Below are 15000 nucleotides of genomic sequence, written 5' to 3' on the forward strand. Positions count from 1 at the left end.
GGATTCCGTTGTATGACTAAGTATACTGTATATCTTGGCTTAAGCACCCCTGACAACACACAAACAAGCTTGACTACCCCGCACTCCATCCAATTCCATACAGCGGTGGTGAGCCAAACTGAGTCAAGCCAGCCCTGGACAGACCAGACAAACCCCAGACACACACTTCATACTTTTAGACAGAAGCTTGGGTTGAAGAAACATGTGGTGTCTGGGACTATATTATTAAGTTTTATATACTGTATATATATATATATATATATATATATATATAATATATAGACACACACACACACACACACACACACACACACACACACACACAGACACACGGTATAATATAGAGAGAGAGAGAGAGAGTTGTGTTCAATTATACACAACTTTATACGCCATGAAATGGTGTGTGTGTGTGTGTGTGCGTGCGTGCGCGTGTGCGTGCGTGTGTGTGTGCGTGTGTGTGTGTGTGTGTGTGTGTGTGTGTGTGTGTGTGTGTGTCACGTGTGCATGTGTAACAGGCGTGCATAAATTAATGTGCATGCACATTGGCATGTGTTATTTCAGATGTGTTTGTGTTTAACTGTGTTGCGTTGTATGGGGAGTATTGGTTTGGTTTGGCAGGGCTGTAAGGAATGGAATGTTGTCTCGCTCCGACAGCAAGACACAACAAGAAAACCTGACGAGCTCTGTCACATTCATGCTGCACTGGAGAATTTCACGCATCATTCTTGCATTATGGGCTTCACATTATATACTGTATATATATATGCATATATACAAACATATATATAGTATAGACATATATATATGTATATTATTTGGCTGACATTGTACAAATGTAACCAAATGGCCGCTTAGGTCCATTAGATTACATTTGTACACACTCGGAGATACAAATGGATAAATGAATACTGTGTATAGTACTGTATACTGTTTATACCTGGAGTCCTTGGCTCACATGAGGGAAAAGAATCACCTTACATAAACCAGTGGGTGGGAAGAGAAAGGCCTTCTCGGTATGCTAAGCTAATAATCACTCTACTCTACACTATAGTGTACACTACAGTACCTGATCCCCCCTGTACTGCAGCCTCTCTGCATGTCTGACATCGCTCTGTTTCCATGCATGTCCGTCATGTGACAGACGCTCCTGCCCAGATATTTCCATTGCAAATCTGACAGCGCTTCTCAACCTGTGGGCCGGGTGGCCGCTGGCCGGGTTTTGCAAGTGAGCCCCCAAAATAATTAGCAAAACACTCCCTGGAACAAATCTTTTCAGATGGGGTCCGCAGCCAAATACATATAATTTAGTCCCCATCATTTTAGGGGTCCTTCACATGAAAAGGTTTGAGAACCATTGATATAGAAACATAGGTTTTTCAAAAACCTTAGAAGGATTTAGAAGACATTGTAGAATCGGGTAAATATATTCAAATACTTGCACATACGTGTTCATGATTCTTCAAAAATAGCACCGCGCTGCAAGCTTGTAGAACTGCTTGTATAGATCTGCTTGTATATCTGCTATTTTTAAATAGCTAAAGCATAAGATAATGATTAAAGTGGTTCAGGTCTTAATAGGTTAAGTGTGCCCTGATCCAGAAAAAGCTGAGAACAACTGGCAAGTCAGCATGCCCATGTTCCTGCCTCTGCTGTAGTCTCAAGCCTAGTGATGTATGATCTGTCGCACAACGCTGTGAAATGCGGCAACGTCACCCACAACCAAAGAGCTCACACAACGCATAGCAGGCCTCAAATCTCACGACTACTGTGAGATTGTAGGTCGGCTATTTTTGGCGCGGCGACGCAGTCCTGAGATGGAGTGTGAATTGGGCTTCAATCTGCCTTTACCTGTGCAAAGGCCAGCCTGGTGGGCTGGACCTCTCTCTCTCACATTCTTCACGAATATGGTGTCCATCGGCTCCAGACGACTTTTCTGATACCCTATCAATGACAAACAATGCAAAGCAGAACAAATGGTCATGCATAACAATAAAACAACGATTTGGGGGAAGAAATATCTACGGTGTCACTTGCTCTGATGTTATAAACATACAAAATTTAAATTGAGTGTGAAATTGAGCAGCAAGATTTGTGAACTGTTGCGACAAAAGAAGGCTAGAGACTGGAACACAACCACCCTAAGGACTACAAATCATGGATTGACATCTAGACCTGCTGCACATACAGTATGAAACAGAGCTGCTACCTTTAAATGCATTTTGAGAAAAAATAATTATGCTATTTGTTCCAAAAGCTTTATACCCTGTATATATATAAAATGTCACAAAGCGACATAGCTCTATTTACACACTATTGTACCCAGTCCAACTGTATATATGTTCCCCATTTTCAACTGTTTTTATTTCATTTGTGACACTTGCAATGTAAACGTATGTTTTCTCATGCCAATAAAGCTCATTTGAATAAAAAAAAGAAAAAAGAAAATGTGTTTGGAGTTGAAGGTACTTTAGATGCAGTACTCAGTAGAGTCCTGCAGAGGGAGCTGTGTGGCAGCATAAGAGTGCAAAGAGACAGAAGGGGACCACAGAGGTCCCAGTCAGTGATGTCACTATAGTGTCAACCCTCTCTCTGCTGATATGGCTGTGTTGACTATAATGAGCGGGAGGGGCAGAGACGAGAGGGAGCGCTTACCTTTTCCATTCCCGTTCTCCTCATCCTGCAAAGGCACAGAAAGAGAGAGAGCATCATGACCGATATTCAATGAACACATTCACAACCTAGGAGGTGGTGGGTAAATAATATGGTTCACACAACCTAAATCTTCATCAAAGTTATTTACGCCGTTCCAAGTATTCCAGTGACATCACTGGTACCCCAAGCTAAGCCAGAGGGCAGGTCTGTTTCTCTTTACAAGCGTTTAATGTTGGAACACACTACACAGGCTGCCTTTCAGGTTCAACAATCTGCAGGTAATAATGAGGTCACATGTCATGGAATGAAGCAAGTGGATGCAGCTGCCACAGCTGGCAGATGACGACAGCAGTGCTATCGCTATTATGGTATGGGGGAGATTTAATCATTACACTGTTCGTTCCTTCCATCCACGCACACACACACAGGCACTCACCCACACCCACACGCACACACACGCGCGCGCACACACACACACACACACACACACACACACACACACACACACACACACACACACACACACACACACACACACACACACACACACACACACACACTAAGCTGAGTGGACAGTTTGGGGATAGGGGCATGGTGGCCTGACTGCTGCCTGGCTTTAGGCTGCGCTGAGTGGGCTCATTCCTGGCTGCAGGGACAATGGCGGGGGGTTTACGTGCAGAGAAAGGAGGGCTGCCGTCCCCAGAATAGAGTGTGGTGTCAGGGACGCTTCCCTGACTGACTAGCCGTGTCTGACCACTAGGTCTGGGACCAGAGAGGACATGGTATGATGTGGAGAGAGTATAGGCCACGCCAGTGGTTCTCAACATGTGGGTCGGGAACCCACGGGCTAGGGGGGGTCACCACATGATTGTGTGTGTGTGTGGGGGGGGGGGTCCCCAGATGACAGTGAAGTGATAATTTAAGGACTCAGTAATCAGCAAACTATACTATTAAAACTGGTCAAACATTAGCCAAATTGTTAAAGAATATAATAAGAATATCTTCTATATCACTGAGTGGATATGAGTCTGGTACTTCTATCCACAACTTTCCAACATCCCATCGTGCATAGCGCAGAAGGCGAGCGAGAGATAATGCTACAGTAAAGTCTTGCGGAAACAGGTGGATATGGAATGTTTTTTTTTTCCCCAAGAGGCGGGTTAAAGAAATTTCTCTAGACACAATTGGTTAGACCAGACCAATACTGGGCCCTGATTGGTCACCCAACTCTTTGGGGTGAGGAAATGAATTCTCACAAATCCGCCTGATTCCAGGCTAAATGTACATACCTTCATAAACAGATCATACAATGACCATTGAACCAAAGCACAGTAAATGTCATTCCCAACCGTGCAGCCAGCCAGTGTCAGATTCGAATCACCCACCACTCTCTGATAATAATGGGACTCTGTGATTTGGGAGAATTCCATGAAGCATCTTCAGATAAGTGGGACAGCGCCGAGGCACCAACAGCCTCCCACACCATGTGAGACGAGGCCTGAAGAGCCACAGCCCAGAGGGAGCAGTGGGACTATTGTCTTGACCCGGCCTGGTACCACCAGGCAGCCAGTGAGTGGTACCAGGCTAAGACAACAACAGATCTCTCTCTATGTGCAGCTGCTGTTGGGTTGGGGTGAGCATGGTCGGGTGGCGTAATAATAATAAGGGCCTTGTTTCAGCTGCCTGAACCCCGCCCCCACCCACCCCAAATCCCTCAATTTCACATCTGTAGCTTCTTGCCCGCACGCACACACACCTCAAAGCACTGAATGATCAGGACTTATTAGAACTAAGGTCACAAAATAATGCAGAGTTCACTGAGACTTAAAAGACAACTTTGTTTTTTTTACAACAAGGGTTCATATTTTAGATAGTCATTATTAGAGAAAAGAAAAGATGGGTGTTAAAATGTTTTCATTTACTTCTTTCTATCGTTTTAGTGATTTTAACGATTTTGATTTGCATGCATGCCCCCAGGTTGGGGGCGTGCATGCAAGTGGCTAAATATGTATTTTTAGACCCAATAAGACCATTCCCAAGATGCACTGCAATCTTTCATCTGACTGATGGGGGCTGGTAATTAGTAACAAAGAAATTGACGGTTATTGTGACTAAAAAGACATATTCAGCCAGTTGTACGCATGCCCCCACACACTGAAATCAAAATACTAAAATCGCTAAAACAATAGAAAGCAGTAAATGAAACATTTTCTCTAATTATAATCTAAAATATGAACCCTTGTTGTAAAAAACTAAAGTTGTCCTTTAATAATGAGGCCTGTGTGATACAATGCAGAAGAATTGAGGGGGAGAAAACTAGGCGTGGCTTATTTCTTATGTGATAAAGAATTATAATAAAAAGGCACAATTCTGTGTACATAAACGGTACAACTATCTTATATTCTGTTTACCGTCCAACTGTGTAGAGATGGATCGTATAGCTCCTGAATTACTTTTGACTCAGTTATTAATCTTTGACAATTTGTTATACCAAAGGAGGAATTCAGTTTTACTGGAGTGGACTGGTAACAGTTCCCTTCGACAGGGTTGTTTGGCAGCTCTTTGTCTGTAACTGGCAACGTTCACCCACTCTGTAAGTCTGTATGCAGTTTTTTATTTTTTATTTTTTTATTCAGCTCAGTCTCGCTGAACTTTGGATATGATCAGCTTTGTCTCTGAGCTCCAGTTAGCCAGATCCACTCTAAAGGCCCTACTGCAGGGGTTTTCAGGGGAGAGATGAAGCAGGGACCCCCAGATTCCATATACAGTAGTTGGATTCATGTCAATTTGTGTTATCAGATATGTAACCACTTGAACCGTCAATACTTAACAAACCTGACCTTTCACTCTGTACTTAGTCTGCTCTAATCTGCTATTTTTGGCTAAAGTTCTCATAATATGGACGTTAGGGTTCAAGTGGTTAATATAAAAAAGGAGAAAAAAGGTTTCTATTACACAAAGATTTGAAGGACCTCCTGTAGTAACTCCGAGGACCCCCTACTGTTAAACGCACCGTAACAGACTGGCTTTGGGCTCCTGGTCTCACCTTGAGGTTGGTGTGCAGGGCTGACTCCGGGGGGTAGACGATGAAGTGGCGCAGCGTGAAGCCAAAGCCCTGGGAGTTCTTGCGGAGGACCAGCGTCCGGGGACCATGCCAACCAACGCCGACCCCCTCCCCTCCTGGCCCGGCCGCCATCGGCGGCCGAGGGTTGTCACTGGTCGAGGACAGACCATCCCTCCGCCCCTTTCCCTGTGAACACATAGAGAGGAACAGGTCAGATTCTATGCATCTAAATCATACATACATGGGCAACTGGCATCCTCACTTGACTGATAGATTATGTCATTTTGAGGAGAACTTGACTGATAGATTACGTCATTTTTGAGGAGAACTTGATAGATAAATAATGAAGATAACATACGTGTGCTCGCTTTCAGCGTGCCCACAATTAGCAGACACGTTTTGAGCTTGTAGATCGGCTATTTTTTTCTACTTTTTCTGGAGGTTTTTGCTCTATAGTAACAATATGCCATGTGGCCCTCTGGAGTGAGTGTGGAAATATAATGGCCCTCTCCATCATCAAAGTTGCCCACCCCTGATCTAAATGTCCTGTCTTAAAAGGACACTGAATTAGTATCTTATTAGGAATCACAAAACATATTTTGATCATAAGAATTTGTTTATTTCTGTGGTAAGTAACAACAACGCTGGACCACAACATTTCTGCATCGTTCCCTGGATGTGCTGACGTTTCAAAAATGCTTCTTTCTGGGGTAAAAACCATGGCATATAATTAGACCTCATTCAGAACAGAAGGCCGGTGACATCAGCCTTCCACTGCTCGGTTTCTCTGCTGGGTTTTTCATTAGCAACTCCCTTATGAACGACTTATTCCTGGACGTAGCGTAGCTACCAGACCGAGTCACCCCCACGTGGCAAGGCTCCACCAAACAATAGCCCATAAAAGCACCATGGGGTCGGCTAACAGGCAATGGGCGCACGTCTAGACAAGGGCAGGGGCGGCAGGAGAGAGAGCGTTCTGAGAGAGAGAAACTATGGAATGTTGGAACACAGAGCTTAACTCAATCATGGATGCCTGCAAACAATCAGCGCTGACCTTGGTCTTGTCAGAGGGGCAGGAGGGACTTCTCATTCAGTGAGAGCTAGGGATGGGACGATAAGTGATATTATTGTTTATTGTGATAAAAAACACTCGCGATAATCGTATCGTGGAAATTTAATTTATAGTGAAATCGTCCGTAGGGATCGGGATCAATTAATCTTTTATTTGCCAAGCTGCATATCCGGTACCATTTAAACCCCTGTTGGTAAAACGTACTTATAATATACGTACTTGATACTTTTTTTTTTTTTTTTTTCACTCAACCAAATCTCTTTGCCAAAAAATAGCAGATCTACAAGCTCACAGTGCGTCGCCGCCCCCAGGATAATGGATGTTGGGGATATTTTGATTATCACGATAATATTGTAAATCGCGATTTCTTTGGTCACAATAATCGTGATATGAAATGTTCATATCGTCCCATCCCTAGGGAGAGCAATGAGGGTTCGATCTCTACAGGCTCTCTGGTCACCAGAGCTCACTGCTGGGGCTGAGTCAACAGGCCTGTTCACCTGACAAACACACGCGAGAACTGTCACCCCTATGCTGCTCCAACGACCCGCATCTGTCAGTCAAACACGACCACCTGACCAAACAAGCACGGGAGAGAGGCGGAGGAAGGGGGAGGATCATCTCTGAGGTCAAGCCATAGCTGTGTTATTAGTGTGTCCTGCCTGAGGCAGTTTTACAGTCAATGCACTGTTTTAACCATGAGAGGTTTCTCTGTGGAATGACTATGACTTAACTCTACTTCCTCGTCTTCCTCACTAACTTAAAATGTAATGTGTCTGTGCGTCTGTCTGTGTTTAATGCCAGGGGGTCAGGGCAGGGTGAACCCGAGTAGCCTCATAAATGCAAGGGGTATGTTGTTTCACTTCCTGTTTCTCTCTGTGACACACACACAACACACACACACACACACACACACACACACACACACACACACACACACACACACACACACACACACACACACACACACACACAACCACACCAGACACTTTCAACCTGGTAGGCCCATATGGGTGACCAACAACAGGAAGTGGCGGGCTAGAGGCAGGAAGTGTGGTAGCTGAGCGGGGCGGGACAACCAGATGCTCAGAGCATCTATAAATAAACTCACTCTCCTACACTCTCCTGCATAGAGGCGCTTCCTACTCCCTACTAGTACTCCTCTCCTTTCCTTCCACTCACCTCTCCTCCCTTCCACCTCATCCTCCTCCATCACCGCATGTATCCCTCGCATGGAAATCTCTTAAATATTCACCTCTGTTTATGCTAGCAACGAGGCAAATAAAGTATTTGCATCGAGTGGCAAAGTAAATAAGTGAGTAAGTGAGTGAGTGTGAGGTTGACCTCGCTTGGCTCGGCTGCAGTGTTCCTAATGTGTCCGTGACCAACCACCACATCCGCTCAAATGGACTACAAACCAGTCTCTGCATTGCCTACATTCAGCCATAGGATTATTATTATCTACAAGATCGCTATTCGCCCGCATTTGCGCACGTGTGACAGTTCCATTTTACCACTTCTATGTTCCATATACAGTACATCCATCCAGCCATAGTTCTGAGGGCCAGACGAAGCCTGACTGGCATTCAAAACAATATGTCACATTTTTGTTGTACGCCCAGGGTCACATCGGCCAAGCTTCGCGTGACGCGTAACGAAATCAACTCATAAATAGCACTGCTCACTTCACACTGGGTGAGATTTCTATTCTTCAATGAGGCCAGCAGGCGGCAGTCTATAATGTGTGATGAGAGTACAGTAAAGAAATTCATGAAAAAAAGCAACAAATGGAAATGATGGAGGGAAGGAAAGGGGAAATGAAAGGGTAAGAGGGTGAAAGAAGGAAGAGACTGAATGAATTCCTCAGTGGGAGCGGTTTTGGCTCTGGGCATGTTGAAACACACACTCTGCAACTGGCAAGGAGGGGGTGCACAGAGAGTGAGCGAGCAGAGAGTGATAGAGAGAGCAAACGACAGAGTGAGAGGAGGAGGAGGAGGAGGTGGGGTGTCGGGGCCTTGTGAGAGACAGGCTCCAGCACGTCGGTTTCGACCGCATGGCCCCTCCCGGCGCTGAGAACACCAAACCCTGTGATTACCCCAAACATACAGAGACCGACTGGGTTTCCGAGCCAGCGCCGTTTCCCCGTCCGGCCCGCTCTGGAGCGCACAGTGGTAGAATGCGTGGGTCTGCCCGGCTATTCTGTGAAGTCCGCAATCATCGCAACAATCCTCCTCGGACGCGAGACAATGGTCTCTGATATCCGTCCCTTTGTTGATTTCGTTAAATGCGTCACCTTGACGTAATCAACCACTCCGTCTGGTACTGGTTACTGGCAGGGACGTGCAGAGAATGTTAGAGAGGCAAGGGCGGCTGAAATTTACCTTTTGGTGGAAATATGGAAAATAGAAGACCTCCAAGCTCACAACGTGTCGCAGCACGACGCGTTGTGAGCTTGGAGGTCTGCTATTTTCGGTATTTGATACCACACTGAACTAAGCGTAATCAAGTGAATCCTGGGATTTCTACCCAGAGAGGGCAATTCTTTCAATATAAGATGCTGCATTCAAGTTCAGGAGAGTTTGGACAAGGCAATTCTCTTGAATGCTGCCTTCAGGTATGGCATGGGAAGGGGGCATTTACTTTTCTTTCACCATAGTAAAAACTGCATTCATGGTCTGGAGAGGGCCCTTTTTACAGACAGATATAAGGGCAGGGGCTCAAGCCCCCGTTGATGTATATGTGTGCACGCGCCTGGTTACTGGCATCAAAAGTCGCTGACATGCACACTGCTCTCCAGCCAGTTCAACACTCGCTTCCAGCAACAAGGCACTTGGAAAATACTTTCTGTGGGTTCTGGTCTAAAGTTGACTTCCTATGGAGGTTTACCAGTTCTAGACAGTGAGCAGGGAAACCTTGTCCTGCTAGTTTAAGACATGGAGACATTTGGCATCACCCAGCTAGTCCCGAAAGGAATTTATACGGGCAGCCCTCTAGTCCTGCCATCAATCTGAGATCGGGACACATTCTCATATGGCGGCAATAATAACCGTGATTCATCAATGATCAATGGAGCTCTGGGCCGCAGAATGCTAATGAGCAATCACATCATCTGCAGATGAATGTCTTATTGAATGTAGTATAGTAGATAGACTGCCTCGTAGCTTCTTGTGCTGAGTGAGTGTTTAGCGGTTGATGTGGTATGCAGAGTTTCCTTTTGTAATCCACAGGGGTAGAGCTATGGATGCTTCTCTTTCTCGTTTTGATTGGATTGATTTGACTGATTGATGCAAAAGGTACAAAAGGTTTAAAGCACAGTGGTAATACCGTCACCTCAGCACAAGTTATGTCCGATTATTTCTATCATTTGTGTCCATTTTTGAGCGGTGCGCCTTTAAGGAGCTAAGCTCCAACATCTGGCTTTGTCCGATTCCCCCAAAATGTCCGGGCTCTAAGGTAAACTGAAGCGTGGCCTACATCTGGCCTAGATATGGCCTACATCTGGCCTAGATATGGCCTACATCTGGCCTAGATATGGCCTACATCTGGCCTAGATATGGCCTACATCTTGGCACAAACTGCTGTGACTGCTAACTGCTCCTACGCCTGGCTTTGTGTCCCTATGTCCGTAGTACGCGACTAACAACACACAAGACTAACATCATAGAAATTACAGAAACCGACATCACCAGTTCACCACAGCTGATGTCACGGACAGAACCCAGGTACAACCCATACAAGGAGATATGCACGTGTGGCGTGTTTGATACCGGTGCAATTTCTTTATTTTTATAGCGGAAATAGACAGATCTACAAGCAGGGTGAACGCGTTGTGAGCTGGTAGATCTGCTACTTTCGCTATTTTACAACATAGTATAGGCTTAAGTGGTGAGGTTTTCCCTCACACCAATATGTCCAAAATACAAAAAATTTCAGAAGTATGTGCAAAGCAAAACGCGCACAATCTCAACGAAACAAAACATTTAAAATCCCTAAAAATAGATTTAGGCTTTGTTTTTTTCTATTGCAGGTCACAGCGATGCGGCCCACATCTTCTGTACACAAAGTGTCAGTTAGCAGCACGGCCATCTCACTCCTCATTATGTCCACCACAAAGCAGCAGGGCTGGAAGAATGCAGTGGCTGTCAGGACTCTGGTCACTGCTAAACCCCGGCAGGACGAACAATGCTCTTTCAAACAGCTGAGAGCTGCAACCTGTTTGAAAAGTGGAGCTTTAGAGAGGTTACAAATGCTGACTGGCCTTTAATCCACAGAGCCACTGCTGTCTGCGACCACCAACGGCCCTGAGCTGGAGAGAGGAGGCGAGGGAGACGGTCACACACAGGCCTGTCACAATCATTACATAATCACCCAATCGGAATTACTGGAGATGATCTCAATTATTTTTGCATAATCGTCATAATCGTTTCCACGTTGAAATAATGTTCGTACATTTTCCAAGAATAGTAGAAATAGCAGATGTACAAGCTTGCAACGCGTCACCTGGTGACATGTTGTAAGGTTGAATGAAATGTACTGTAAGCTAAGCTTACATTTTTTGAAAGTATAAAGTTATTAAATATGTCAGTAATGTCTTTGTATATTTAAGTTTGTCATAGCTGCCCTGTGAGATTTCTGATTACGAATTCTAAAAGGAAAATAGAAATTGAGTTTTTATTCATGTGTTCCCATGTTCAATGCCAAAAACACAATTAAATCTCAATTATTTGTGGGACAATTAATAGTCAACGTAAATGTATATGGTGACAGCTCCAGAGACAGAGGAAAAACTAATTAAAAAAAAGAATCTGACAGTTTCTTGTACAGTATCTGCTTCTCCATGCCAAGGCAGGGCAGGGCATACAGCCCCTCCTCAGCGGTGGAAAGTTTATTAAGTACTGTACTTAAGTACAACTTTGAGTTATTTGTACTTTACTTGAGTGTTTCCAATTTCCAATACCTTTACTTATATTCCACTACATCTTGGATCAAATATTGTACTTTAACTATTTGAAAACGTAATTACTAGTTACTTTGCGGATATAAATGATTATATTATAAAACATACATTAATCCGCTTTAGCCCTATTTTATACCTAGGCTATTTGAAAACAGCCGATCTACAAGCTCACAACGCGTTGCATTGCTCACAAGGCGTCTGTGAGTGAGCTTAGCTATTTTCAAACCTTTTGCACTTTTACTTTAAGTATATTTTGATGCCAATACTTTTGTACTTTTAGATTCATTGTGCATGCAGTGAAATATTCAAAAGCTTTTTTTGTTTTAATTTTGATGTTTATGGCATACAGCTCATGAAAATCAAAAATCCATATCTCAAAATATTAGAATATTTTGAATTCCGGACTTTTACTTGTAACATTTCTATACTGCAGCATTGATACTTTTAATTAAAGCTATACTGTGTAAGTTGCTCAACTAGTGGTCAGTAGCGGTATTGCTTTTTTCGGCCGTTTTTCGGCCGGAGTCGTCGCGGACCACCGCCGCGGACCACCGGAGCGGCGCCAGCAAACCACCGCGACCGATAGTAATCCGTGGAGGGGTAGAACGCATGGTAGAACGTAATTTTCTGGCCAGGATTTGTGGATTAAGAGGTTAAAATCCTTCACCATGGTAAACACTGTAGCCAAGCGGAGGCGCTTCCTGGAGACCAGAGCAGATAAGCTGTGATTGGCCGGTAGTGTACCATGTGTGCATGATCGGCGATGTGATTGGGCAACGTATACACAACGTATACAGATGATGCAGATTACGTCATTTTGGCGCGAAATCCCGCCCCTGTCACTGCTAAGAAGAAAACATATAAAGAGAAGGCTTCAGAAGCTGAAAATAACGGAGTGGGTGTTCTAAAACTTTAGCGATTTAACAGTTAGGACAATTTTAAGATTTGTTTTATAAAAAAAGTTACATGGTACAACTTTAAGTAAAGAATTTCCACCACTGCCCCTCCATCTGTACCGTTACGTCCAAATGCATCCTATCGTAAATGGCAGACAGGTGGAGATGCAATAGCTAGTGTAATGTAATGTACAGCACCTGTCCAACGAAAACAGCCTGGCTTTGAAGCATTTCAACCCTATATACAGTACGTTGTTGACCCCCTAGTATAGAGAGCCTCAGGGGTCAGTCTATACTACGCCCGTCCCCCCCTCTTCCCACTTCACCAAACCTCTTTGCCGAAAATAGCAGCTCCACAAGCTGTGCACAACATGTGCAGATCTGCTATTTTTGCCGAATGTTCACCCCAGAATAAGGGCACTGTGGGGTTCATGTGGGTAAAGCACAAGGGCACGCAGATAGAAACAAACAACAACAGCAGAATGCCTCACAGAGCTCTAAGAAACCCTACCTCTGTGATCTACATAACTGTTTCGCAAACAGTGGGTCAGGACCCATACTGTACGTGGGTCGCGGAGAATGTTTACGCGTCACAAGTAAATATATTATAAGCCCATCTACAAGCTTGCGGGACGTGTTGTGAGCTTGTAGATCTGCTATTTTCACTATAGTTTGTGTCCCGGGCAAACATCTAATATCTCTTTTGGGTTGTGCACATTTGTATGTGTATGTACGCGTGCATGCATGTTTGTATGCATTTGCGCGTGCGTGTGTGTGTGTGTGTGTGTGTGTGTGTGTGTGTGTGTGTGTGTGTGTGTGTGTGTGTGTGTGTGTGTGTGTGTGTGTGTGTGTGTGTGTGTGTGTGTGTGAGCTCGCCTCTGTGTCTATATGAACATGTGTGTACACAAAATCCCGTCCAACCCCTCTGTCAGATCGGCTAGTTTACAGTTGGTGATGTCAGTTAAACAGGGTTTTCAGCTTGAGCAGCGCCTAAGAGAACACTTAACAGTCACACATACCTTTACCTTTATCTGTCAAAGAATTACCCTACGGCACAAGAAAAAATCCAGAGGGAAACTGTCTGGGAGGATCCATAAAACAAGGGCAGTAATAGGAAAAATACTCTACTGAAACGGATATGAATACCGATTGTTTGAATATGGATGCTACTGTACTGTACTGTACAACAATAGGTCACCCCTATGAGCCACGTCGATGACCACAAGAATATGGTGACCACATGTCCCGCTTTCAAGCTGGGTGTCCCGAGTCCTCCTGACATAGGTCTGTGAAACACTGAAATGTCACAGTTTACAATATTCACTACTAAATTGTTTCGGTTTTTGCCATAATTAATATAATAATAATATTACCAGTAAGACGCCTAAGGGCAAAAACACGCAGGACGGAATTCATTTGCAAGTGTGATTCGAGTTGCGGTTGGTTGTTTAAGTTGGACAAAATGTGGACAAAATATTTTCCCTAAGCTATGGGCTTACGGTAATATTGATGACATCAGGGATCTCCATATATGGGCATACAAGGGACAAGGACGGAATGTGATGTCACAACGTGATGTCACAACGATGTGATGTCACAACAGGTCAGCAGCTATAGACATTGAGGCGTTACTCTCTCACTCACGGACATACGGACAAGATGTGACAGTTTTCATAGTTAACTGCGACCTACAGATTGTAATTACACATAGACTGGGGCCGGGAGGAAAAACGATAACCTTCTGCTTACCAGACGCCCTCTATAGCCAATAAGCTAAGGCTGCCCCTAAAGAAACCCATTCGGTGGAAAAGGGACATATTTGGTGTATACAGGGGAAAACAGTATAACAAAGTATACAGTATATATCAGTGGTTATGGGTCCCGGTTTGGGGGATACAAAATGGTGTCACCCTACCAAAGACTAAGAACAGGCACAGAAGTCGGGTCCAGGGTCACCCAAAATCAGAGTGAAGGATTCATGATGTGAGCCAGCGAGACAGTGGGGTTGGTGCATGCATAGCTGTTTGTTTGTACAAGAGACACTGAAACTACCAACTAACACTTGACTATGACATCATCGGTCATGAATGGCAGTAGCCGCCGCCTGGCAATGCCAAACACGTTGCTTGCCAACTTCCAGCTAATCTCCATCTCTTTCTCTCTCCCGTGGCGTGAACACACCAATGACACCATCACTGGAAAGCAGAGTATGTTTGCACCAGCTGTGTCCATATACTTCACATCGCTCCCATCCCCAATATGCTCATATCCCTGATTCAGGCATTTTTCTTAACTGTGTCATCGAGAGGGGGATGATAACCAGAACCACTGAGGAAAATGAGAATTGACCTGACACAAA

At 44.5% G+C, this 15000-nt stretch overlaps 1 protein-coding gene across 1 annotated transcript in view; it reads right to left on the reverse strand.

Moving 5' to 3' along the window:
- The window catches only part of arhgap23a (Rho GTPase activating protein 23a), a gene marked incomplete at its 5' end in the record, with an annotated part of 46021 nt that overhangs the window by 30058 nt on the left and 963 nt on the right, over window positions 1-15000 (reverse strand). Inside the window, 3 exons of the mRNA XM_080723743.1 lie at window positions 1849-1941; window positions 2653-2677; window positions 5699-5902. Of these exons, the coding sequence (XP_080579869.1) occupies window positions 1849-1941; window positions 2653-2677; window positions 5699-5902 (322 nt within the window). The remainder of the gene's footprint in view (window positions 1-1848; window positions 1942-2652; window positions 2678-5698; window positions 5903-15000) is intronic.

This window comes from Nannobrachium achirus (assembly GCF_963921795.1).
Source record: "Nannobrachium achirus genome assembly, chromosome: 4".
Taxonomy (NCBI): domain Eukaryota; kingdom Metazoa; phylum Chordata; class Actinopteri; order Myctophiformes; family Myctophidae; genus Nannobrachium; species Nannobrachium achirus.